This window comes from Pelobates fuscus, chromosome 5, assembly GCF_036172605.1.
Source record: "Pelobates fuscus isolate aPelFus1 chromosome 5, aPelFus1.pri, whole genome shotgun sequence".
NCBI lineage: Eukaryota > Metazoa > Chordata > Amphibia > Anura > Pelobatidae > Pelobates > Pelobates fuscus.
This window is the reverse complement of record NC_086321.1, coordinates 225,386,648-225,403,852: the sequence shown is the minus strand read 5'-3', so window position 1 is coordinate 225,403,852 and position 17,205 is coordinate 225,386,648. Positions and strand designations below refer to the sequence as shown.

At 40.3% G+C, this 17,205-nt stretch overlaps 1 protein-coding gene across 2 annotated transcripts in view; it reads right to left on the bottom strand.

The window, feature by feature from the left end:
• Positions 1-17,205, bottom strand: part of DMRT1 (doublesex and mab-3 related transcription factor 1) — a 136,758-nt gene that overhangs the window by 93,555 nt on the left and 25,998 nt on the right. For both annotated transcript variants that reach the window (XM_063457205.1, XM_063457206.1), the window contains one exon: positions 5,258-5,535. In XM_063457205.1, the coding sequence (XP_063313275.1) occupies positions 5,258-5,535 (278 nt within the window). The remainder of the gene's footprint in view (positions 1-5,257; positions 5,536-17,205) is intronic.

Here is a 17,205-nt window from a genome sequence, read left to right as displayed (position 1 = left end):
TTTCTGCTTATCTCTGTATGCCTTGTTTATAATAAATGCCAGGTACAATGTTTATAACATTAATTGACAGGGAGCTATAATGGAGGCACTCGGATGCTGGATAAAGACGTGTATATCTCGTCTCTTTATTTTTCAAACCTCACAAAAACATATAAAAAATAAAAAAAAAATGGAAAAGTGCCAGTTTCCCTTTAAAGCATAAGAGGAATTAAATTACTAAATGTTGGTCTTTCTTGTTAGTTAGTATCGTTTTTTTCCCTGCCGATAGAAAGATTTTGTCCTAAGTTCCATTCATACCTCTCTATGTCTTTAATCAAATGATTTCTAAACACCAGGAGGTCCTCACCAGTGGCCCTTGGCTTTAATAAAAATCATGCACATCATGATTTACTCTACAAAGAAAAAAAAAATAGCCTTAAGTGGTGGTGGTGGCCTATCAAGTCTTGTGAAAGAAATCCTAACCAGTTCAAAATTACCCTTTTCCACCTGATTTTCAGAACAGCCCACGATTATATTGTTTTTTTTTTTTAACATTTATTACTTATTATTCACATCCTTTTTTTTGAGACCTTGTCCTCAGCAGATATCAGCCCCTGACTTGTGTTTTATTTTAGTTATTTTCAGACTTTTAGAGGTACAACAGACACACCAGCTTTAAAGATGAATGTACTGTCTGTGGAATCGAACTGTTAAACTGACATAGACCACTCATACACTAAAAAAGAAAAAAAAACTAAAAAAAACTAAAATCTATACAAAAGGTCAGAGCAATAACCAAGTATGCTATGTAAATCCAACATTTGTGGCTCTCAAAGGCAGTGAGCTAAAAATCATTTCATCAAATCTCGAAGACAGGCAGCATTATATAGTTATATTCTTGGCCATGGATTTGAAATAAACATTATCACAAATGGTTTGTCTTATAAATCCTTTGCAATGAAGTGTTTTAGGCAAGCAGCAGCAATAAATCATTTCAGGATTATCAATCTCATTTTAGTGACTATACATAAGATATTAGTCTTTCTGACGTTAAAGAGCAGTAACTTCATCTTTTTTCTAACCAAGCAGCTACAGGGACAAAGGTAAAATATTAAAATAGATGCAGTGAATAAGAAAAGCGCTTTCTCGGAAGTCACACTATGCGTTATGTACTAAGCGGAGATGCAGTACTCTATTATTATTTGTTATTAACAGTGTTTTTTTAATTATAATTCTTTATTCAGTCCCGGTAGTGTAATGCAGAATAAGCGCTCACAGAGATCACGCAGTTCAACAATTTTACACCGCAAGAAGTCAACTATATTATATTAATAGAGAAATGAAGCATAGAAAATGAGTTTAAAAAAAGGGATCTATAGGTGTGGGCCACCTAACAGGTGGGTTTTTAAAGTGAGTAAACAGCTTATGTAGTAACCCATCTTATATCGAAAATGTCTGGCATTTCACAGAGTATTGAATTACAACTTGACATTGATGCACCTATCTGCAAAATATATGCAGTACAAAAGACACTTTCAAGCACACAGCAAAAATAAGTAGCTTTACCGATAATTCTATTCATAAGCTCCTTTGGGAGCAACCATGAGCTTGGCATCCCCTGGTCCAGTTAGCATTTGGGGATGGACACAGTATTAGGGCAAGAGGTCTTGGGGACATTCTGGTAATATTCAAGTAATAGGAGGGAAGCATTTTGTGCCCTATAATCAGCAGTGGGCATGATATTTATGTAAGAAGGTTTCATGATATTGTGGACAGTTCTATTTATATTCTATTTCCTGCCATATCATGTATTTACAGAGTGAGGGAAGAGCATCTAATTGCCTTTTCCTGACTGCCAAGGACTTTGGGTTCGGATGACCAAGACAGAACAAATCATCACTCCTATTGAGTAATAGGGAACAACTGGGGACCTGTAACATGCATTATTTTTTATTTACATGGAAAATTGGTCTGCTGATATCACATTTTATCATTAGGTGTTGTTTATTTTCCTAACTCTAGTTAAAGGAACACTCTAAGCACTAAAACAACCTCATCTTAATGAAGTGTATTTGTTATACAGATTGTACTCCTGAAGTTTAACCACTCAATACTGTAATTTAAGACTTGCATCACTTTGTTTATGCAGCCCTAGCCACACCTCCCTTTAATGTGACTCACACATTGCATTGCAAGAGAGATCAACTTTTGTAAACTTTTTGTTATTTTCACAGCATGATTAATTTAGAATTCCTTATCTCCTCTACCGTTAATAGTCTGCTAGTGCATGCTGTATGTGATTAAATGCAATTAATAAAAACGTCTAAAGTAAACACACTGTTCTGTGACATCTGATCGGAAATTAAGAAAAAATTTTAATGTTGGTTGTATGAGTCTCAGCCAGCAGTTGTGTGGCTTGGGCTGCATAAACAGAAACCAAATTGACAAAATGGCAGAAAATTGAGAATTGAGGCTGGCATTATTCATTAAACTACGGTTGTTTTGGTGCTTAGAGTATCCTTTTGAACATTATCTCCAATCAGGGTCATTGCAGTCCAATGAAAGCAGACATATCTGTGTGGAGCGCCACTTTGTGTAGAGCCCTAAAAGATAATTTCGGGTTGGAGACATTGTCCTCCATAAACCCCCACTCGTCTTATACTCGAGTGAGTGTCTGTATTATGGCAACTTACATTGCCATAATACAGACAAGGACCGCCGGGCTCATTACAAGCCCAGCGGTCCTGTTCGGGGCTGTCAGCGAGCTGTAACTTACCTTCACAGCAGCTCCTGTCAGCTCCCTTCTCTCTCCTCCGGTCGGCTCCCTCTGCAAGTCTCGCGAGAGCCGCAGGGTCAGAGCGTTGCTACGCGCGGGCGCGAGACTTACAGTGGGAGCCAACCGGAGGAGAGAGAAGGGAGCTGACAGGAGCTGCTGTGAAGGTAAGTTACAGCTTCCTGCCAGCCCCACTCCTACAGCCCATCCACTGGACCACCAGGGAAGGAGAGCCCACCTCCCTAGCCATGTATCTAGCAGGGAGGGGGGACGAATAAAATATAAATAAAAATGTAAATAAAATAAAAAATATATTAATTATATTAAAAATAATAATAATAATAGAAAAATAAAATATAAAATATAAAAAATTATAATTTAATATTAAAATAATAATAATAATATTTTTTAAAAATAATAAAAATGCCCACCCCCCACCAAGGCTCTGCATCAGACACACAAACACATTCTGCATCACATACACACACACTCTGCATCACATACACACACACACACACTGCATTCACACACACACACACACACTGCATTCATACACACACACTACATTCATACACACACATTGCATTCATACACACCCACACTGCATTCATACACACACACTGCATTATATACACACACACACTACATTCATACACACACACTGCATTCATACACACCCACACTGCATTCATACACACACACTGCATTATATACACACACACACTACATTCATACACACACACTGCATTCATACACACTACACACACTGCATTCATACACACACACACACTACGCACACTGCACTCATACACACACACTGCACTAATACACACTGCATTCATACACACACACTGCACTCATACACACACACACACCACATTCATACAAACACACACACACTGCATTCATTATATACACACATTATATACACACACTGTAAATAAATATTCAATTAATATAATTTGGGGGGGATATAATTTTATTTAGAAATTTACCAGTAGCTGCTGCATTTCCCACCCTAGTCTTATACTCGAGTCAATACGTTTTCCATTTTTATGGGGTAAAATTAGGGGTCTTGACTTATATTCGGGTCGACTTATACTCGAGTATATACGGTATGTAGTGTGTAGATTATGCAGTGCGTGTAAGTAACATAATGTGAGGTGGGATACGGATGTAGTATGTATTTGTGTAGGTTATGTAGTGTGTGTATGAAATATAGTGAGGTGTAAGAAAGGGATGTAGTGTGTATGTTATGTAGTGTGTGTAGGGAACATGGTGTGGTGCAGTATAGAGATATAGTGTGTAGGTTATGTAGTGTGTGTAGGGAACATGATGTGGTGCAGGATAGAGATGTAGTGTGTAGGTTATGCAGTATGTGTATAGAACATGGTGTCTCACGGGATATGGATGTAGGGAACACACTATAGTGTGGGATAGGGATGTAGTTTGTATTTTTGTAGGTTATGTAGAGTGTGTAAAGCGCATAATGTGGGGTGATAGGGATGTAGTATGGGTAGGACACAGTGTGGGGTGGGATAGGGATGTAGTGTGTGTGTGTGTGTGTAGGGTACATAGTGTGGGGTGATAGGGATGTAGTATGGGTAGGACACAGTGTGGGGTGGGATAGGGATGGCAGAGTGAGGGGGTGACAGGTGGTAGAGTGTGGGAGGAAGGGACAGGTGACAGCGTGGGAGGTAGTGACAGGTGACAGAGCGTGGGAGGGACAGGTGGCAGAGTGAGGGGATGACAGGTGGCAGAGTGAGGGGGTGACATAGTAAGGGAGGGAGAAGGCAGCCTGGTAGCAGTGTGGGAGGGAAAAGCGACTGGTGGCAGAGTGAGAGGGTGACACAGTGAAGGAGAGGGTCACACAGAGAGGGAGGGGGCCGCTGGTGACGGAGTGACAGAGTGATGGAGGGGGTGACTGGTGACAGAGTGAGGGAGGGGATGACTGGTAACACAGTAAGGGGGTGACACAGTAAAGAAGGGAGTGACAGAATGAGGGAGGGGGTAACTGGTGACAGAGTGAGGGAGGGGGTGACTGGTGACAGCGAGGAAGAGGTGACTGGTGACAGTGACTCACCCCTTTCTTGGAGGTAAATATATATATAAATATATATTATTTTTTTTTATTTTTTTTTAAACTTCTTTATTATTTATTTAGTTTGAGAATGTATTCCTCATTCTCAGGTACTCTACCAGAGGCCTTGGAGTCTGAGATTTCTGCGCAGGTTTGTGCATGCGTGCCCAATGTATTCTGGGAGTGCAAGCAGGTAACTGATTGATCAAGTAGCACTTTATATTAGTATGTTGATGTCATACCATAACCACCATGAAAGGAATAAATGATGCAGAAACATGTTGCAGTTGGGATCTTGAAGGTATCACACTTATGTTATAACAGACTTCCTGAAAGTGATAAAAGTCCTTAACCACAGATCAAAGGTGGATGAAGCAACTTTTTTCACCAAGGATTCAATATATCAACAAACACTTTCTTATTACCTGCCACTGGTTTCCTGACTGACTTGGGACGTAGGCTCCTGGAATACTTCTAAGTGCATTTTTCATTGGTGGTCCACTTATTCCACTTAGGTCACTGCCACTTGGTTCAGCAGCCATAGCCATTTGATAGGGAGAATAATTGTATAAGTTGTTGTAGTATGGGTACAGTGATGGCTGGTAGAAATTGCTATAAAAAGCTGAATCCACAACCAAGTCAGGTGTGCTCTCCATGTGCCCTCTGCTGGTGACAGACATATCCTGAACCAGCATTCTGCTCTCTGCAAAAGAAAAACTGCCATTAGAACAAGTTTAAAAATAATAAAAGTAAAATTAATTATTGCTAAAAGTAATGGAAATGCTGTAACGTGCCACTGGCTGACAATGCAACCTTCACCCTTTCATTACAATAAAAAAATGTCTAATTTCACTCTCCAAATTAATTTGTCTTGATTTTGTAGCTTCTAGTCTTCATGATCAGGTGAAAAAGGTAATAGAACAATTATAAAGAGATTACAACTGTCACAGCTGCAAGTCTAGTCCTCCACTGCTGTGTTACATCACAGTGGCAAAAAGGGTGGAAATTGTGTTTCCTCCTGGCTGCATTTGCCATTAGGACCTGTTCTGTGAAGTCCAGTGCTGTAATCATTTACTAAGTTACGGAGACATGTAAAAATGTATTGACTACAACTAAATGTAGCATGTATCCTGGCGTATAAGTCAATTCAGCACATACGTTGACCCCCAAAATAATGTGCAACGTTTGGGCCTCTGATAGGCTTGCAAACTTATATATTTACAATCTGGGCAGATGCTATGCAGCAGAACTTAAACAAACAAAAAAAAAAAAAACATTGTCCCATCTCGTATAGAATTCTAAATGTTGTTTTACTTACTGTATCTTTGTATATGATAAGTTAATTTATTAAATGATTAGTAAGATAGGGGTAGATGTAATTGTGACGAAAGTAGCCGTGTCACTAGCTTTTGGAGGGGCCTGTTTGCCAAGCTCAACCTTGTCAATGCTTCTTGGAGGGGCCTGCTGGCCAGCCTATTGCCTCAGGACCTGCAAAATAGTTGCCCAATGCAATGTAAAAGGCTCTGTTCATGTAAAGTATGTACTTTTGTACTCCAGACAGAGAGACCAATCGTTAGCCCTAATTCTCTGGAACTGCACGGTGGGTCAAAAATAAGACTTCCAGGAAATTCCTGAACCCCTGCTCTGATCTGGGTGATTTATTTATATGTTGTTCACCCAGATCAGAGCTATCAGGGGGTGTAAGATTTATGGGGATATGTCGTGTTTTGGGGTACTTTTGTAAAATATGTGTTTTTTATGCTTGGGGATAATTACGTTAATACATTATCTACCTTAACTGTATCACAGGCAGAGGGGAGGGATTGTGTGCTGTACGTGGGAGTGTCTGGCATTGTTACATTGTTTCTATTGGTCTGTACAATTGTGTCCTGGGCCCCATCAGGTCCAGTGGGTGTTCCTCTGGCCTGAAAAATTGTATAGAAATCCAACCTGTACCATTAAACTCTCAGATCATCTTGCACCTTCCTGAAGTTTCGGCTCATGTTTGGGGGATTGGAGAACTACACTCTGGGGATTGCTATATTCACTATACTCCCCTGAGTATAATCACTAAGCTCTTGTAAGAGCTGTTCCTGCTTGACTCTCTGGAGCGAGAGACGTTGTTCACCCACTGGAACCTGGAGCCTTGTCGTAGGTCCAGAGTGGGTAGGAGACAGCAATACCCCAACCAAGCTGCGGTGGTTCGTGGGGTTTGCAGTGGTTATGGTACTCGTCAGTACTAGGAAGCAGCGATTGACGGAGGTACCCGGTCGGGTGCAGTCGGTCCGTCACAGTAATCAATGAAAGCATTAGCTTGTAGTTTAGTTTTTTTGTAGCTAGATGGCGCATGTGTACCACTCCAGCCTGTCAACTGTGTTTACATATGAATAAAAGGATACCACAATCAGTAAAATCATCTGCAAATTCTCCCGAAATTTGTATAGAAAGAGTCTTCAATGACTCCCAAGTGTACACAGTTGAGTGATGGTAAGCACTACAGAAAATCTATTTCTTTAGAAAAGAAGATGGCAGTGATAAAGAGGATTGAGAAGGGTGAAAGCATCGCACGTATCAATAAAGCACTAGTACAAGGCCTTACTTACGTCTCATGTATTAGTTGACCTCTAGTTTACGAGAGATTTTCTTATTCTTAAAGTGGCACTGTCACTATCTGGGGACAAACTCTTTAAATTGTAATGCGTTAATTGTATATAAGACCGTACCATGAATTGAGGAATCATTGTTGAAGGTAGGTATATGTGATTAGAATGGCTACTCAGCCATAATGTCATAACCCCTCCTGATTAGTTACTAATATTGATAAGGCTAATCCTGGCCACCAGTTCAGAATCACAAGGCAAAAATTAGTAACACCCTCTCAACAAATGAAGCACAGTAGTTTCAACACCCTCTCCTATCGCAGAGTACTTGAAGACTGCAGTGTACCAGTGTCATTTGTATACACTATGTAAACATATCCATATAATGTGCCAAACATACTAAGTGACAACTATGCACATTACACATACGCATTGGCTTATTCACATTAACACCCTAAAAGTATATAAGCATTTTCACTTATATTCACACTAATTACATACGGGGGAGGGGCACACTTGGTTGGGCCCAGACCAACAACAAGCAATTACAATACAGTATATCACTTGGCACAGCATTCACACATTGTAAAAAATCCTGAGTAGCTTTGTGTGGTTTCTCTGACAGCTGTGGCTTGTTTTTATGAATTAAACTACCTGTGACTGCTTAACTACAGATACCATATAATCCTGCTGAGCAAGCTTAGCCTTTAAAAACCCAACCCACAAAAGGTTCATAATCTGCAGAAAACTACTGGTAATCTGGCAGACTAATTACTTATATTTTTTCAAGATCTATCATTATCCCCCAACCTGCATAAAGGTTGCTTCTAAAACGACTTTAGTTACTGATTTAATATAACCTGTATTAAAGGGACACTATAGTCACCAAAACAACTTTAGCTTAGTAAAGCCATTTTGGTGTATACCCTGCAGTCTCACTGCTCAATTCGCTGCCATTCAAGAGTTAAATGGCAGAGAATTGAGTTTATGCAGTCCTAGTCATACCTCCCTGCATGTGACGTACACAGCCTTCCTAAACACTTCCTGTAAGTCTTCTAATAATTACACTTCCTTTATTGCAATGTCTGTTTAATTTAGAATCTCTTCTGCTCTGTTAATAGCTTGCTAGAACCTACACCTGCTTCCTGTGTATGATTAAGATTTACTGTCTGACAGAAACTGAAACCATTTTTTTCATGCAGGCTGTGTCAAGTCACAGCCAGGAAAGGTGTGACCAGTGCTGCATAAAGGGAAACAAAGGTGATTTCATTTCTAAATGGAAGAGAATTGAGCAGAGAGATTTCAAAGGTACCCAAACTGCTTAATTAAGCTAAAGTTGTTTTGGTGACTTCAGTGTCCCTTTAAATCAAATACATGGTCTGTCTTATACCATATCAAGACTTTAACCTGCACATTATCATTCTATTATATTTTACCCATCTTTGATTATTTTTATTTTATTTATTTACAAAGTCACTACATTGTTATTGTAACCCTGTACCCTCATACAACCTGGGCGCATAAATCATATTTTTTTTATTCTTCTCTTTACTTTTGTCTTGTCCTGCATCGTAAATTTAGTTTTACCAGCCATACTCTATATATTTGGCTTGCTTACTTAATTGTTTTATTCACTTATATACATACTCTAATTACTTTTCTCTGGGATTGTCACATTCTCACTCACCTGGAACTCCCTCGCCGCGTCTCACATCGTATGACACGGTCTCTCCTCCCTGCACGCCGGAGACCCCGGAGTGCTCAGCTGTAGGTAGGGGAGACCAGCAGTCTTCAAAGTAAAAGAGGTGCAGCGACTATCCCAGTCCAGCCACGGTCCGCAGTTAACACAAGCAGGCAGGGGGAGAATTAGGCACGTGTGCGCCAGGAGGTCCACCTCTTAAAGGGGCAGAGTGTCCCACAACAATTAAAGAGCCGGTTCACTGAACCAACAGTATGGGAGAGTTGGATACCTCTCACCTATATAATCACAGCTAACTCATTCATCAGTGCTCACACTGTGCTTCCTGGTGCATCTACATCTGTGATTCCTGTTACATTCTGATCTGACCTGTGTTTGCCTCTTAATCGTTCCCCAACCTACGCTGCCTGCCCTGACCTTAGCTTCCCTTGACTACGAGTTTGCTTAATCCCTATTGGTACTTCGCTTTTGGTTTTCCACTGCTCCCTGGGCTCCTCCTGTCAAAACCATAACAGTGATTTATACACTCAACACCCTTTATTGTGTTTATGTTTGTTTTGTTTGACTAACCCGCACCTCTTCTGTGCATAGATGCATCTCCCTATTCCATAGCTTTATACCGGCCGTATCTGACCCTATTATCTATCTTCCACAGCCTGAGTTAAAAGTTTCCTGCATTAGACCTGAACAGAACTCAACTACTGCCATATATAGTACAATTTGCTATATTGCTAGATTGACTGATTTCCTGGAATCACATTCTTTGTTTGACCTGCTTCAGTCTGAACTGGATGGCTGCTCATTTTTTTAAACTTAACCTGTCCAAAACAGTTTCCTCCCTCAAGTGTTGCTACACCCGTGTCTGTCTCCCTCCAAATTAGTGGCACTACCAACAGATCTACCACATCAATTCGCTGCCTTGGCGTTCTCTTTGACTTCAACTTCTCAGGCACCCCTCATGTCCAGTGATTCGCAAAATCCTGTTGCTTCGTTCTCAAAAACATAGCTCATATCAGCCTCTATCTCATGCCAAATGAGGTTAAGCTGTTATCATCTCTTGTGTTGACTACTGCAATTCACTTCTTAGTGGTCTTACCCATTCCCAGTTGGCCCCTTTACAGTCTATAATGAATGTGACATTGAGGCTCATCTTACTGTCCATCCGTACCTCCCATGCCTCCCCCATCTGTCAGTCCTCACATTGGCTTCCTGTAAGATTTAGGGCTCAATTTAAAAATCTGGTGCTTGCTTACAAATCTCTACATAACGCTGCTCCTACCTACCTGTCCTTACTAATACAAAAGTATGTCCCGTCTAGGCCACTACATTCTGCCGATGATCTGAGTCTACACTTGGATAAAGCCTTTCAATTGGCGAAACACGTTGTGTATTTTGAAATTGTTTTATATAGCTATTTTGTTGTATTCTTTTTACATTTTATATTTCTTTTTATCAACAAAAGTATATATCACCTATATCATTGGTGGGGATAAATCAACCTATACATGTTGGATAGTGCAATCCTTATTACTCTAATTAATTTCAGTAATTTTAACTCTTATACCTATATTTTCACTCTGTATGATGTACACCATTTTGGTTTTGTTTTACCCCTATTTATATAATCAGAGAGAACACAACTACCACCGATATCCAAGTGTGGCCGCTGTTCGTATAACCGAATACGTGCCAGCGGCCATCTTGAACTCCCGAACAGCCAGTGGTGTTCAGCTCCAAATCTATGGAACTCAAAATGAACACTTATTTGCACAAGCACTGCTGAGCCGCCGACCTCCCTTCTCCTTCAATTCATACGAACGCCGTCCGTTCTGTACTTTCCCTATGTGAGCAGTGTTACCCCAGATAGCTATGCCATTGAGCCCATTCGTGTAACGAAAGACTATGTGAAAGACTTTGACTCCATGGCGATTGAACTGTATGTATGTGATCTGAGCGCCATTCTGTAATAATGTGCGCTCAGATCTAAGCTATCTGGGGATATGTTGAATGTATATGTTTTATGTAGGAATTGTAGCACTCTGTAATTTTAGGTCTTTTTACTAACATGTGGCTAATGGAGTTTTGCCTCTGTCCTTGGAGATAATTGGATTACTTCCCAATTACTCCAGGACAGAGAGGAGGGATTACAATGCATTGTGTGAGTATTTAAATGTGTAAGCTTGTGATTGGTCAATGTCCACTATGTATCCCAGTTTTCCATCTGGTCCCCTAGGGGAGTGTCCACCAGGTGGAAGATCTGCATAAAAGCCAGGCAGGTAGCCTCAGTAAAGGAGATCCCTGCTTGACCCTCCAAACGAAGTGTTGTCTCATTCTTGGGGGGAATTGGATTGTATGCCGTTACAGTTCGACTGCCAGGAGTGTAAACTGTTTGTAGGGTTTTTCCTGTTCGGCTGTTTATAGCATTCGTATGGTTCCAGTTCGGGAGTTGGAGATTTTGTGTGTTTCCAGTTCGAGACTTGGAGAATTCGTGTGTTTCCTGTTCGGGAGATTGGTGATTGCAGTAGCTGCTCGTCTATCTGGAAGGGGAATATCGCCTAAACGGATTTTAACCCCTTGTGTGCTTAACGGTCCGTTACACCTGCAGAGCTGCTTTCCAGGCTCCAGAACATGTGAGTGCATATCTGTTATTAGTTTTATTCAGAAAATTTAAATTTTGGAGTTCCATCTTAGCTGCTAAAAAGTGTGAGTGTGCCTATCTTTATTGGGACTGTTACATACTTCACCATTATTGTTGTATTGTTCCCTAGTTTTTACTACATATACTTCAATGACACCTTGGGCGCTACACCTTCCCCTGTGTGACAGACTATCACCCAGTCTCAGTTCCTTCAAAATATCATGAAAAACTCACTTCTTTGGGAAAGAAATTAAACTGTTAATAGCTTTCCCTCCCCACACCTTGGTACCCGCCCTGGTTCCTCTACTGTAACTTAGTCATCCAATAAACTAACTCTTCATTCATTGTAAACTATTCTATTAACCTACGTTTTACCATACATGGACTACATCCTACCCTTACCTTTTGTGTAATTTTACCCCACGCCCTCTAGGATGTAAGCTTGATTGAGCAGCACCTCAACACCCTCTGTTTCTCTACTTCCAACTCATCTTGTTACAAATACTTGTCAGTTAGTCCATCTATTGTACAGCGCTGCAGAATTTGTTGGCACTTTATATTAATAATAATATTATATACAACATCCTACTTCACTACATCTGCTTTACCTGCCTTGTTTAATTAACTAATAACATACCATGATTTAAAGGGATCTGACAAAGACACTAAAGTCATCCATACCACTTTATCTCAATGAAGTGGCCTGGGTGCAGTGGTCTTGTCCCTTCAACCCTCCAATGTAAAACCTATAATTACCTTGGAATTATACCTACCACTCCAATGCCCAATAATAATTATTTGGGCTAACCTATGCTCCAAGGGCTGCAAGACATATTAATGTTTTCCCTACCAAGTGTGATCTTTCTTTTGTTTATTTTCTCTGAGTGTTACCAGCTCTCTTCCCGTGCTCTACTCTCAGATAAAAGGTTTGAATATATTCTATACTCTTTGCATTCCATTATATTATTATCGTCTTACTTGTAAATTATCTGTTAGTAAAGCTGTATACGAGCGGTTTCCTGTTTGGCACTGCTAATAGGAGCATGCTAAGTGGAATTAGTGTTTATGTATGATGCAGATTATATGTCCTTTAGAGCTGACAATCCAGATCTGTATAGAAGAGACACAGCAGAAGAAAATTACCCAGTGTCACATATGAATCAATGTAAATTTTCATGTGTTACAACAATGTTAAGATAAAAGAAATAATGTATGAGCTGCCAAGCGTGTTCAACATAAAACTAGTGATGGCTATACTACAAAAATACCACATTATGTTTTGTGTATAATACAATGTATCAAATGGTTTATAAATGTACTTTTCTTGGTAAACAAAAACCAAAATAACCTTGGATGCCAAGTCAAGGCAATGTTAACCTTTTAAAGGAATACTCCAAACACCTAGAGCATTTGCTGAAGTGTTTTTCTGTGTGAAGAGAGTGTCTGATTTTGTATTTTTTTTTTTCATTTTACAAATTTCAATGAAAATGTACACTTTTATAAATTAACCTTACTACACTCCCCTGACTGTCAATCAGACAACAGACTCTCAGAGGCGTAGCTGAGGAGGGGGACCATAGAGGGGTAGCCGCCACCAGGCCCAGGCCTGATGTGGAGCCCTGCCAGCATTAAAGACAGACTCTCTCTGATGCCAGTATTCTGGACATGTGTGTGCCACCATGGAGCCTTGGGAGATTTAATGCATTGCTCCCTGTAGAGGCTCCTAGCGTTGCTGCAGGTTACCACAGAAATGCTCTGATTCTTAACCCAGCACGGGCCTGAGATAGTTGCTGCACACTGTGCACATGGTGTGCACCAACTGGGGATGTAGGCCAGACACTGAGCCCACTGGACCAATAGGAACTCCCTTAGCGCAAGGTAAGCTACAATTTACACCACAACCCCTACCAATTACACTACAACCCCTACTTCCTACACTAATACTCCATCTTGCTACACTACAGCCCCAGTCCTGCTATAAACTTGTCACTGTCCTTCTCTACACCAAAGCTCTTAAAACCCCATACACTACAGCTCTATCCTCTCACGATATAGTCCCTATCCTACCACACAAAGCCCCTACCCCCATCTACAGTACAGCTCTTATACCTCATATACCACCGTCTGCAATATTACAAACATGCAACACCATATCTTAAGCAGCTTCCCCATTGACATGCAACACAACAAGCGTCAAAACAAACATACAATACTACAAGCAGCCTAAATACACAACACCACAGGCACCCTACTCCCACATATGCAAAACAACAAACCACATACACAACACCATCTCCAAGTCATGCCTCAACCAGACATTGGCATTTTTCCCATGCACGAGCTCTTCACCATGACTCTGTGTATGGTCCACACTGGAGGGGCACTAAATTGAGATGCCCTCTATGGAAGAGGCATGCACGTCATTGGTGATAAAATAAATTTAAAGTGAATTTCAAATTCACCAAACTGAAAGCATAGCCGACTCGGAGATTATTTACAGTTTGGCTATTTTGCCCTTGAATTTTAAATCTGAAATGACAATACACACTTTAGGAAATAACCCCGTACAAAATGAATTGTGGTAAAGGGAATTGCAAAATGTAGGTAAAAAATTCTCCAATTTAACTTTTTTCCAAGTCAGCAACTTGACCTAGATAAAGCAATTTTGTTTCCTTTCCTCAATTTATCTCACTTCCTTTGGTATACTAACTTGTCAGCATTTCGGATCTGGACTGCCCTTTAGTTTTGACACCTGAGCATAGACTAATCAAAGTTATTAAGGTCTCTCTGAACTTTTGTTCATTTTCACATTCTGTTATTGTTGCACTGCATTTACCAGGGCTCTACCCAGAGGGAGACCTGTGCTCACTCTGCATAGGGGGGCATCAGCTTCAACTCTCTCATGAGGCCCAAAGAAGGCAGAAACGATTGTCCAAATCTCTTGTCTAGAGGGAACTTGCCAACATTTTGGAAATGAACTCCCCTTATGAGTGGGATAAGTCTGCTATTCAAATGGTACAGGTGCTCTCTGTAATAGCACAAGAGAGCAACAACATTTTTAAGACCTGAGTGGAGACTAACTGAAGGGCAAGCTACTGAGTTTCTATGCCTGCTTAGTTACATCTTGTCATTTTCCTCAAACCATTCCTGAACAATTCTTGCAGGGTGCATTATCCTGCTGAAAGAGGTCACTGCCATGAAGGGGTGTATGTGGTTTGCAACAATCTCTAGGTAGGTGGTACGTGTCAAAGTAACATCCACAGGAATGCCAGGACCCAAGGTTTCCCAGCAGAACACTGACCAGAGTATATCACTGCCTCTACCGGCATGCCTTCTTCCCACAGTGCATCCTGCTACCATCTCTTCCCCAATGAGATACATGCACCCCTGCCATCCTCCTGATCGAAAAGAAAACGATTCATCTGACTAGTCAACCATCTTCCATTGCTGCATGGTCCAATTCCTATTGAAGGCGCTTTTAGAGGTTGACAGAGTTCATCAAAGGCAGCCTCATATGTAGCAAACTATGATACATCTGTTCTGGCACCTTTCTTTCATGGGCAGCATTAACTTTTTCAGAAATTTGAGCTACAGTAGCTCTTCTGTGTGATAGGACCAAAACAGAAGTTATCCTTCCTTGCACCAGTTTTGGTTGATACCAACCACTGCATAACGGGAACCCCCCACAAGACTTATCGTTTTGGAGATGCTTTGACTCAGCCGTCAAGCCATAATATATCCACTCCTTGACAGGTGCCATTAAACCGATATAATAACTGTTATCCACTTCACCTGTCAGTGGTTTCAATTGTGTGGCTCATCAGTGCACATAGTGCCAACATATTCAGCAGCACTGTGCAACAGATACATCAAAACAAATAATGAATTCTAACAAGACATGTTTGTGATTTTTTTATTTGGAGTATTGATTTTTTACTTTGGTAGTAAAGTGTTTCCTTAAGGATATAAGCAATTATTCTGCTTCTAAACCAGAACAAAACCTAAATTTATGTGTCCCACTTTTTAACCCCTTAAGGATGGTGTGTGCTATGCCGTCCTTAAAGAGGCAGTCCTAAGCACAGTCGGGCGGCATTGCACGTCTTGCCGTCCTGGGGACTTACATGCTCACCAAGTAATTTTATTAATTACAATTTGAGGGACCTGCCTGTCAACCTAGGCAGAAAGTCCAGAGAATTTAATTTGTACGCCCTATATTTTGAATACCCTGGGTTATCTACTTTGGCAAATGGTATGCCATGATGGGGGTCATTTTCAATCCTAGGCTGCCATAAGGTCTCAAAGCAACATAGGCCTGCAAACCAATCTGGCAAACAGAAATGGGCAAGCAATATATTGACCCTGTAACTTTCCAAAACACCATAAAACCTGTACATGGGGGTACTTTTGTACTCAGGAGGTTTTGCTGAACAGAAATTAGTGTTTTAGAGCAGTAAACTGTATAATGCTGATGATATAATCTGTGAAAGGGAGTTTTTTTCCCATGAAAATTTTTAAAAACAAATATGAATGCTAACCTTGGCCAGGGTTTGTGACTAAGTGGCTACTAAAAAATACTGTACATACTCCTACTTTTGCAAATGGTATGCCATGATAGGGTTAATTTTCAATCCAGAGCCATCATATGGTTTTAAAGGCAACATACTCAACCTGGCAAATTTCAATGTGTAAAAACAAAAAAAGAAATCCCTATATTGGACCCTGTAACTTTCCAAAACCCCATAAAACCAGTATATGTGTGTTTTATTGCAGTAAAAGCTAACAGTGTTATGACATTCACAGTTAAAACACCTAGCAGAACTAAGAAAATAGCAACATTTCTTAATTTCGCCCACCCTTTTTTTTATTTTATTCATATTAAATTATGTTTCATATATAAATATTTCATGTGAAATGAAAGCCATGTTTCTCCTGAGCAAAATGATATATATTCAATGTGGGTGCACTTAAAGGAACACTATAGTCACCTAAATTACTTTAGCTAAATAAAGCAGATTTAGCGTATAGATCATTCCCCTGCAATTTCACTGCTCAATTCACTGTCATTTAGGAGTTAAATCACTTTGTTTCTGTTTATGCAGCCCTAGCCACACCTACCCTGGCTATGATTGACAGAGCCTGCATGAAAAAAAAAACTGGTTTCACTTTCAAACAGATGTAATTTACCTTAAATAATTGTATCTCAATCTCTAAATTGAACTTTAATCACATACAGGAGGCTATTGCAGGGTCTCGAAGGCTATTAACATAGCAGGGGATAAGAAAATCTTAATTAAACAGAACTTGCAATAAAGAAAGCCTAAAAAGGGCCCTCTTTACAGGAAGTGTTTATGGAAGGCTGTGCAAGTCACATGCAGGGAGGTGTGACTAGGGTTCATAAACAAAGGGATTTAACTCCTAAATGGCAGAGGATTGGTG